Genomic DNA, 10,742 nt, shown 5'->3' on the forward strand with positions numbered 1-10,742 from the left:
GAAGAAAATGGGAAAAAAAAATATTTGAGCGATATTCGATCTCGTCGTCTGTGTGATGATGCGGCAAAAGATTTTTTGGACGCGTCGCCCCACTTCCATCCCCGAACTCGAGCGTCGATATACATGCTGATGAGATGCGATTACCCGTGTGGAATGGTTTAATGACGACTCTAGTCGTCGTCGTCGTCTTCTTCTTCAAAGGCATTTTTTTTATTTTTTCGAGTGGGGACACGCACGCAAGCTGCTCTGATAATGTTTTTTTTATTATTATTCCCGGTTTGATGGAAAAGAGAAGAGAGAGAGAAATAAAAGATGATGTTCGACGAGGAGACGATCGTAATAATAATGGACGCGTGGCGACGCCGGAATTGGCATTCGCTAATCAAGAGAAACAGAACACGACATGGATAGATATAGCCAGAAAGGCCGTCATCTCGATCCGAGTTTTTCTTTTTCATTAATTGGGAGAGAGTGAGAGATTGAGAGGGGAAGAGAGAAAAAATAAGGGGTGACTCTTCATTATGAAAAAATGTCGACAATTCAATTCCCCCCACCCGATTTCCATCCGAGTTATTATTATTATTTTGTCGTTTACTAATCAACGGCTGTTAATTGAAAAAGAATCGTTTCAATAATTGCTGTTCCATTTCTCTCTAGCCCACGGTGTATATTCTTCCGAGATGATCGATCTTCTAGCCTCCGTCAACCCGCTCATTCGCCCTATGTATACTGAAAAACTCAGCGATAACATCATCAGTTTCAAATGAATTCAACTGTGATTAACTCGACTCTGGACAAGATTCCAATTCAAAGATTAAACACAAAAGAAAAGAGAGCCCAGACTTCCGCTGGCTTAATAATGAACAAAACCCCCTCAGCAGTATACTATATAATAATAATAAAAGCTTGTATAAACGTCAACGTCTAGTCACATTTGGAATAATGGAGCGCTAGATATATAATACCGGTACGCGAAATAATAAAAAAAAAGGTTGATCTGCTGATCGGTGACGGAGAGAAAAAGGGAGTGCGGAGATTGGTCGCAGCCACAGGGGAAAAGGGCAGTGCCCAAACGGGTCTGAGAGCAGCTGAGGGGCCAAGTCGACGATCAAAAGGCGGTTCCTCCCCATATGTATAACCCCGTCCGATAGTGAGAGGGGAAGGAGCATGTAACAGCCGCGGCGGAAAGACACGCATACACACTACACACACACACACGGCGTGCAGAGCGAGAGGGGAGGGCAAATGGTCGTTTGGTGCTGGTTGCTGGTTGGTCCGACGGCCGGCAAAGAGACCGCCGCAAAAGGTGGAGCCTATTGCAGCTCGCTCTCTTTTTGGCTGGCCTTTCTTCCTTCCTTTTCCTTCCTTTTTTTATTTCCTTCCTCACCGGTAGGAGGGAGGGAGCGCACATATATAAGATGAATCAAAACACCCCGGACTTCAATCCGTGCTCAGTCCGCACAACGACACGACAGTCTTCAGTCCCGTCTGTTTGTTTGTTTGTTTTTTTCCCCACCGAGTTTTCTACTTTTTTCCAAGAGTGTCCCATCCCGCCACTTGACACAACCACACACAAAAAACTACTTTTCTCCAAATGTGTGAGTGCGTTTCGCCGTAATTCGTAAACAGTGCAACTCAGGAAATTTGGTCCAACAATCATTTTAAAGTGCGCGAAATTCAAAGAGACAGCGCAGCGGCAGCTTCTTCTTCTTCACACACGAAATCAACAACCGTAAGTTGTCGTTTAGGCCTTATTAGAGTAATAGCAACAGATTAACCGGAAGCAAATGTGGGGGGGGGGGGGGTAATCGGTTATAGTAGTTGTGACAATATTACATCCGCTTTGGGGTGGCTCGGGCAGAGAGTGTCGGATGTCAACATTTGCTCAGATTACCGACGAAAATCCTTTGCACTTTTTAACGTGACATGCATGTGTGTGCGCGCACAAACTTTCATTCAACGGGTTGAGATCACAGCAATGATGGTGGTGGCTTTTTCCGCCATGATTTCCAACACCACGGGTCAAAAAAGAGAAGCCAGCGCGCGTGCTGTCGATCTAATCACGAACGAAAGACGAGACGACGCTTTGAGGTTATTTTTGGGTGGCCCTTTTTGTCATTTGCCCTCCCACCACCAGCTGATGTTCTTTTCGACATTTAAACTAAACGCAATTTCCCTTATTTTTTTAGAAACAGTTCAAAAATGGGCGACGATGGATCGAGTCCCAACAGTCCCAGCAGTTGCCGAAGTAGTCCCATAAGTCTTCCGGGGAAAACGACGGACAGCCTCAACATCAGCCGTGACAGTTCGCCGCAATTGTCCGATTCCGTCAAAGAGGAAGAAAACGCCGGAAGCCGGAACAAGACCACCATCAGTCCGTGCAGCACCAGCAGCAAGCCGTCGGCACCACTTTCCTTCTCCATCGCCCGGCTCATCAACAAACTGCCGGCCGACGAAACCTCAACATCAGAGTCGCCCGACAATAATAGGCCGTCGGGATCATCCGCCAATAACAACGCCCATCGGTCTCAACATCCGCCCGTTTACCCGATCCCGATGTGGGCGCCAACAACGAGCGTCAACGGCAACAACACTAGGCCGCCACCGCCGCCGGCATTTCCATCCCAACTGATGCCGGGCTACTTCCAGCAGCAGTTCCCCGATCCCGGCAACAACAGTTTAAATCAAATGTTGCGCAACGTTTTGATGCATCAGCCGACGGACGCCCTGGCCACTTTGATGCGACACTATCAGCAACAGTTTTACGCATCCGGACATCCGCTCCAGTTTCCTTCGCACGGACCTCCGCCTTTGAATTTGAGTTCCAGCAATTCCGCATCGACGGCCGCCAATTTGCAAAAAGTCGAAATTTTGAGATCGGCCGCGTCGGCCTCGCTTCAACACAACAGTCGGCCCTTATTGGCCCCTCACCATCTTCACGGTAAAAAAAAAATGCAGTTAGCTCTTACAGGCCTAGAAATTAACGTGTTCTATTCCACCAAACAGATTTTTGGTTTCACCCTGGACTAGTCCAGCCGCAAAATGGACCATCTTCCTCATCTCTCCCTTTCAAATCGGCTTTCGTCAAACCGAATGTTAGGCCTAACAACCAGCAACATCAACAACAACAGCAGCAGCACAGCAGCCCGGTGAGTCAATCGAACAAGTCGAGCAGCCATTCGTCGCAACATCTTTCGCCGATCGAGCCGGTCAAGCGCAACAAGAAATTGGACGTGGAAGAGGACGATGATGAAGAGGACGAAGATGAGGATGTGACGATTGGCGACGAAATGGACGAGGAAGACGAAGACGACGAGGAATTGGACGAAGACGAGTTGGAAGACGACGAAGAAGATGAGGACGAAGACGAGGAGGAAGAAGAAGATGAAGAAAGTCGAGTGAGCAGCAGCGGCGCCCTGGTTGGATCTGACGATCCCAGTCCGGTTCGAGCCGAGCAGCGACGTCGCCGCAACAACAACAATAACAACAAGAACAAGCGACCGAAAAAGAAGAGCAAAACCGAGTCGGAGAAAACGACGACAAACAAATCGATTGGGGAGGGCGGAGATCACCCGACGTCGCCGGCCGATTCTTCGGCCGGGACGGGCGTCAACGGCTCGGGCGGCAGCGGCAACAACAACAACAAGGGCCGCGTTTTCACGTGCCCCGACTGTGGCAAAGTGTTCAACGCCCACTACAACTTGACGCGTCACATGCCGGTGCACACGGGGGCCCGTCCGTTCGTCTGCAAGGTCTGCGGCAAGGGCTTCCGGCAGGCGTCGACGCTGTGCCGCCACAAGATCATCCACACGGCGGAGAAGCCGCACAAGTGCTCGACTTGCGGCAAGGCGTTCAACCGCTCCTCGACGCTCAATACTCACGTGCGCATTCACGCCGGATTCAAGCCGTTCGTCTGCGAGCACTGCGGCAAGGGATTCCACCAGAAGGGCAACTACAAGAACCACAAACTGACGCACAGCGTCGAAAAGGCCTACAAGTGCGTCGTCTGCAACAAGGCCTTCCACCAGATCTACAATCTCACCTTCCACATGCACACGCACAACGACAAGAAACCGGTAAGTTAATTCAAATTCCAAAAATAATTCAATCGGACAGCAAATAAAAACGAACATTTTTCTTCAACAGTTTACGTGCCGCATTTGTGGCAAAGGATTTTGCCGCAATTTCGACCTCAAGAAACACACCCGCAAATTGCACGACGCCCATCAGCAGCAGCAACAACAGACGCCGACGTCGTCAACTTCGTCGGCTGTTGGAGCCAGCAGCAGCAAGGGGGCTGTTTTGGCGCCCAGTATGAATTCGTCTTTCAGCTCCAACGACGGCGAAAGGAGCAGCCTGGGCAGTAGCAACGGCGCCAGTCCGGTCCAGCAACCACGTTCAATCGTCAAAACATCACCGTCGGTCGTCGAGTCGGTCATGCCGCCGCATCAATCCAACGCCAACCGGATGGGCCGAACAAGCGGAGGCGGAGCCAATAGTAAAATGACTGGCGGTGGTATGAAAAACAAACTTCAAATCCCCCATCATCCGTCGGTGGCTATGAATCCGTTGGCGGCATCCATCCGGAGCCTCCAACATCTATACCAGAGCCCTTCGGCGACGCTTCCGCCATTGAGCCTGACGTCGCCCTATCACCACCATCATCACCACCACCACCACCACCAGGCGCATTTAATGTCGGCTGGAGGATCTGTGGTGTCTTCGGGATCGTCCAATCGAGTCCCGTCGGGGGGAGCGCCGCCAGCGGCTCCGTCCCGTTTGTTTCAAATCTCTTCCCTGTTATGACCTTCTTCTTCTTCTTCTTCTTTCCACTTTTAGCTCTTCTATTGAATGTTTTCCCCCAAATCCTTTTTGGCATTTCATTTGTTACAACACAACACATTACGGTTCTTTCCTTTTTGAAAATTTTGTGGAATTTATTCATTGATTATAACCAATACGTGTCTGTCGGACGAGAATATAAAACCAGACTACTGTACAGTATAAATCAAACGAGTCTTGCGCACATAAATAAATAGTCTGGCAGCCATAACAATAATAGCCCGTCCATCTAATATAAATCGCCGACGTGAAGATTCGGGTTGGGAGACGTCGAGGGGGGCGGAGGACAAATAGTAGGAGGAATATATGATAGCTGTCAACGACAGGAGAACCCCCGAACCCGTTAACGAGCTCCGTTTGATTGCTGTTGCTGCTGGACGAATATGTTTTTGCTGGCCCATGTCGATTTGTTAATAATAAAGAGACCCGACATCAACATCATCTGATCTTCTGAATTCCCCCCACCAAAACTGGACGGGTAAAGCTGGGCCCACACAACAACAACAACAACAAGATGATGAGTTCCGCCCCGAATATTTGTCGCTTTTTTTTTGTTCATTTGTGTGAGGCAAGGCGACAGATCGGACTGCGTCGACACCCGACAACAATGACGTGTTATGGCTGTCTCGTTGCCACGGCCGAGGTGTCGGACCGTGTTCCATCTCCATTCGACGCCACGACAATATGAACCGACAGCAGCCGCAACAGCTGCAGGTGAAATCGACAACAACAACAACCAGATCCACAGACGCATCAGCAAGAATCTGACGATCGTCACATTTTCACGTTGCCTGGCGAAAACCAAATAACCACGGCGTCATTAAAAACGAGGCATAACAATAAGACGTGGCATTATGCCAAAATGCATTAACTTTGAGCAAATCAAAAACAGGACATTCTAGAAATATCCGTCTCTGTTTATTCCATAGAAATAAAAGGGACAGCAACTCTAAATAGGCTCTCGATCGTGCGATTAATAACACACGGCAGAAAAGAGACGACGGAAACTATTCAAAAAATAAAAGGGGGGAAGAGACTAGGGTGGACAAAAAAAAAGGTTCAATCGCGTTTCATGCTCGACTGGCACGGAGCAGCAGCGTTCAAATCACTTACACATCCATAAGGAGTACTACAACCTTTCACTTTTTTTTTTTCGCTGGGCAAATTCTGTCCTCGTCCTGTCAAAAAGATGATGGCGATTCTTTTTTTTTTCTACTTAATAATCGATTGTTTGAGACATTCATTGCGGCTATCGTGTCGACAAGGCAATTAATATGTCATCCCGCGTCCCAGTTATATCCCACTTTGCCCGTCGCCTGGCTGTCAGTTGATTGGAATAGGAGCTGCTGCTGCTGCTCTTGATTGTTTTGTGTGACCATCTCATCTACCCGGCCCAAATGGATCTAAAAGGAGGGGGGAGCCGGTCCAGTCGGGAATCGATTGGTCATGATTGTCATCATCATGTAATCGCCTACAACATTTACACAACGGAGAAAGCCATCAAACCTCCACCCCTCCCTTGTACACAGCCCATGACACCCATATGATGGGCCCACGAAAGTTGTTCCTACTCGTTTCTACTCACAACGGCCGATGGTGAAAAGAGAGAAGAGGGTTCCCAAAAAGTTGCAGACAAAAGACGAGTGTGCAACCGGACAACAAAATTTGAAAATAAAAAAATTTCATTTTGGCCACAACAGGAGAGAGAGAGAGAGGCCCCGAAAAAGAATATTTTTCTCTCCCTGCTGCCTGAACTCTCTGCCCAGAGTCTATTGATAAAAACTTCGCCCGTTTCTCTCTCGGTCCCACTTGCCCCGCGCCCCCCCCTCTTCATACATTGGCTAGTCAACCGCACTAATCTGATAATGCAACGTGCCTAGCTATGGGTACACATATTATAAGGCCTACACATACACACACTCACTATACTCTGCACACTCCCCGCTGTTATATTATAGACTCTCCTCGTCGTCTACTTCTTCTTCTTCTTTTTTTCTTTTTTTTTATAAATAGCTGCTCCTCATTCGCCCCTTATTGATCATTATTATTCAGTAGGAGCCTAGCTGGATGGATGGATGGATATTCCACTGTTGATGAGCAGTTCTGTGCAGGCAGTTGAAACGGTTCATTTCGGGTCGACGCTCTTTTTTCTTTCCCTTTTGATATGGGGACAGACCCCGCGCGCGCTTACACCGAAAAACATGTCGGGATTGTGTGTGTTGTAATCCCTCAAGTCTATTATACGCCGCAGATCAAAAAGTACATGTATGCACATCACAGCAGTCTAATCCAAGCAAGGAGAATGCTAAACTGCATCATCCAGCGGTTGCCGCTGATCGGACATTTGATTCACCCGTGAATAGAAACGGTCGCCATCGCAAAAAGGAAAAAAAGAGCTACGATACTTGAAATAGAAGATACACGACAGAGTTGGCAAAAGAAACTGGACGACGACGCAAATCTTCGCTCTTTTCTCCGTAACTTGTTTTTTCTTTTCAATCAAAGATTTATAAATCTTGATGGTGAAAAGAGTTTTTGGCCGGTGGAGTATACTACGCTCTGCACAGTTTCTCAAACAGTCTATGTACTTCTTTCTTTCATCAATCTCGTTTCTAGATCTAGAAAGAAGAAAATTACTCCCTCAACGTGCTGTAATCCCATGTATACGACCGAATCTATCCGAACCGACCATCAATTGATGAGAGATTCGCCACAGGTGTCTTTTCCTTTTGTGCAAGAGTATTTAAAAGTAAATAGGCCTGGCACTAGTTCCCTATTTCTTTATTTTTCTCTTTCCCTTTTTCACTGATGTTATGTGCCAGTTGTTTGCCTTCTCAAGAGAACATCAACATGTTTGTTTGATCCGGATGATGAAGAAAAGTAGACGTGAAAAGAGATGAGGCCCAGTCTAAGCGAACGTTCAATGCCGGAAATTGCAATCCTTTTCTTTCTTATAGATTTTTTTCTCTCCCCTGCATCCACCCCTCTCTTCGTTTTGGGTCCACATCTTGTTTTGTGTTGTGTGGAACAAGGCGATTAATCCCCCCCTCAGACATGATCTTCCTCCGCACTGTACGTATAACCTTATATAGACGCACCACACACACCTATGCCGTTCGGGTGAGCAGCTTCTTCTTCTTCTACTTTTTCTCAACATTTACTGTGTACCCCTCGCTCGCATACGTACGACGACCCAGAGGTGCTCAAATACAAGACTGGCGGCTTGTAATCCACCCTCATCCGATCAACATCGCTCCATTGAGTCTCCCTCTCTCTCCATTTTTTTTCTTCCCTTCATTTATGCGCTACTATATAACCCTGCGTTATTTTTTTCTCTCTCTCTCTAATTCTCCTTCCTCGAGTGTGTTACAATCGTATCTCTACTAACTACAAGGAATTCCGTTTTGTATCTCTTTCATCGAATCTTTGGGCAGACATCCGGTTCTCTTAAATAAGAACCGGAGGGTGAGTCCTCCCCCCAATCCGACCCGATCTTTTGTTCCACTTATATTATTGTGTGTTTGTGTGTTGTTTGTTTTTTTGTGTGTTTTGGCATTGACCTCATTCATTCAAATTCAATCAACGAGTTTAAATTTTTTTTGTTCTTGTTGGCGAAAGATATTAGAAAAACCAGATTTGAAAATTGAATGATAATGACATCATCGGTTCCTCCGTTTAACAAATGAGTCGAGGCAGAAAAGTGAACGCGACAGGACGGGCGTCATTTCAGGCGTGTCTAATTCATAATTTGAATGTCGACAAGATTTCAAGTAGAAAAACAAAAAAACGAAACGCTACACAAGTATTACATATGTTGCGCATTGTGTCAAAAAACAAGAGGCCAAGGATGATCCTCTCAAGTCTGCATTTATAATATAATATAAAAAATAATATCCAATCTCTCAAAAGTCTATTGTCTGGCGCATCCCTTGTTCCCCCTTTTTATTGTGTTCGCTACACAACGCATCGGCATTTCGGTGCGTCTAAGTAGACGCAACCTGTCAGCTCAGATTACTGACGGGTCCGCACTGAAAATTTGAAAAAGTTGTTCAAGATTTCACCGAAAAATGATTGCTTGATTGCCTCATCACATCGCATTCCCTTCTCCTCATTCGCCCACGGGCCAGACGTTCAACAAAAGAGAATTGCCGTTTGTATATCAAAAAGAGATTCGACTATTTACACAGTAGTAGTAGTACAACATTAAGTATTATCTAGTATACTGTGGCGCACATGTGTATAGACTTTTGGGTGAAATTCGAAAAGAATGGAAAGCTATATCCTTGGCTTATTTATACAAAATGAATCAAAAAGAATAACTGGCGGCATATTGACAAGGATGTCCCCCATTATTCTTGTATGTACCAGATCTCTCCTATATAAATGGCCTATCTCTCCCTTTTGTTATTCATTTGATAGGGGGGGAAGAACAAAATGCCGAACGCAGAAGAAGAACAAGAAGAAGTTGGGGCGAAGCAAGAACGGCAGACGGAGCGTGTGGCGGATAATGATGATCTTACAAGGAAGATTATCTTGTCTTCTTTGGTTCACCAACACAAAGTGTACATGGGAGAACGGGAGGAAAGAGAAAAAAAAGGGAAATGTATAATGAAAAGAAAATAGGGTCCCCCCTCTTCAAATTTGATAGGGAGCGGTCAATAGGCTATACGCGCGGCGGAGCTAAACAACATGGTGGGGACGGAGAAAGGCGTGAAAAGACTCGCATCTAACGAGAGATTCAAGATAAGTAGCCAAGGTTTTTCTCTTGTGATTGGAAACATTTGCCGACGGATATCGGCCTTTCCCTAACCCCCCCTCTACCGTATAAGCCACCGCATGCTGATTTCCCAGCACCACCACCATCGCAGGTATTATAGTCAAACGGACAAAAACAGTCACTTGTCTCTCTCTCTCACACAACTATACATATGTAGTAGTTATAGGCTATTATATCCCCCATCTGTAAATAATTCTACCACATAGGATTAGGAGTCTATGCGTGTGACCGTTGGTGAAGTTCTCCGGCCTGGGCTCCTCTCTCTCTCTACTTATCGACTCATCCGTGTCATAACCTTAACCTTCAAGGAGCTTTCTCCCTTTCACTTGATATTCTTTCTTTCTTTCTTTATTTGCCCATTCACAAACCGAGACCCGATGAGTCGTGTAATACGGAAGTTGGCCGCGGTATTACACTGAATGACGTTACTGCGAATGTAAAAGATTTGAACCCAAAAGTTTGGTGAATGTTCTCTCACAGCATCAACCAAATGACCAAATTCATTGACTCGTCTTTTCTGTCCCCATCAAAATTCCTGCGACACAAACTGAACGACTGTCTTCGGTACTTCCACTACGGTACAATAGCAATCGAAAAAATGCCATTTCGTAAAATGCCATCGAAATTGAATCGGAGCATTCTGCGGCCAGACATTCACAACCATTTCTATTTCTCCCAGTTTTGGAGATATTTTCTCTTTCATTGGATATCAAAGCCTGAAAATGTGGCAACAACTCGCTCTCCTGGACAATTGTTGGACAGAATAGGAAGACGAGGGCAAAAACGGAGCTCTTACAAGAAGTAGAGATGGACATTTGGAGTTTTTTTCTCCCCCCCCCCCCACTAACCTCTTCGTTTCCCTTCATCACGGGCCAATTCAGACCTTATAAAAGGTCGATCAAAAACCTCACCCCTCCTTCTATCAAAAGAAAGATATAACATTATATAACATGTGCAAGATGTGGTACGAGTTTTTTTTTCTTCTTCCCCTTCAACTTGGAATCGACCAGCTGTCTTGATATCAGTTCAATTTCATGGCCAGCACATAATAATACTGATACCGAGCATCAAATCGATCTCAGATCGAAACTTGATGTAGGTCCGGGAATTCCCAGAACACAAC

At 46.2% G+C, this 10,742-nt stretch overlaps 1 protein-coding gene across 1 annotated transcript; it reads left to right on the top strand.

Annotated features, from left to right (window-relative positions):
• The first annotated feature begins 526 nt into the window (after positions 1–526).
• Positions 527–8,359, top strand: LOC124332851 (zinc finger and BTB domain-containing protein 24-like). The gene is made up of 4 exons (XM_046788919.1): positions 527–1,732; positions 2,196–2,941; positions 3,007–4,076; positions 4,147–8,359. Exons 2-4 carry the CDS (start codon positions 2,203–2,205, stop codon positions 4,804–4,806), a joined length of 2,469 nt encoding a protein of 822 aa, XP_046644875.1. The 5' UTR covers positions 527–1,732; positions 2,196–2,202; the 3' UTR covers positions 4,807–8,359.
• Positions 8,360–10,742: the final 2,383 nt, after the last annotated feature.

The sequence above is a fragment of the Daphnia pulicaria genome, chromosome 1, assembly GCF_021234035.1.
Source record: "Daphnia pulicaria isolate SC F1-1A chromosome 1, SC_F0-13Bv2, whole genome shotgun sequence".
NCBI classification, from domain to species: domain Eukaryota; kingdom Metazoa; phylum Arthropoda; class Branchiopoda; order Diplostraca; family Daphniidae; genus Daphnia; species Daphnia pulicaria.

What these genes read in the sequence shown, in the direction of transcription:
- LOC124332851 (XM_046788919.1), top strand. Translation starts at nt 2,203, where the DNA reads ATGGGCGACGATGGATCGAGTCCCAACAGTCCCAGCAGTTGCCGAAGT. An exon ending in GGCCCCTCACCATCTTCACG is followed by an intron (nt 2,942 to 3,006) that starts GTAAAAAAAAAA and finishes TCCACCAAACAG; the next exon opens with ATTTTTGGTTTCACCCTGGA. An exon ending in CGCACAACGACAAGAAACCG is followed by an intron (nt 4,077 to 4,146) that starts GTAAGTTAATTC and finishes TTTCTTCAACAG; the next exon opens with TTTACGTGCCGCATTTGTGG.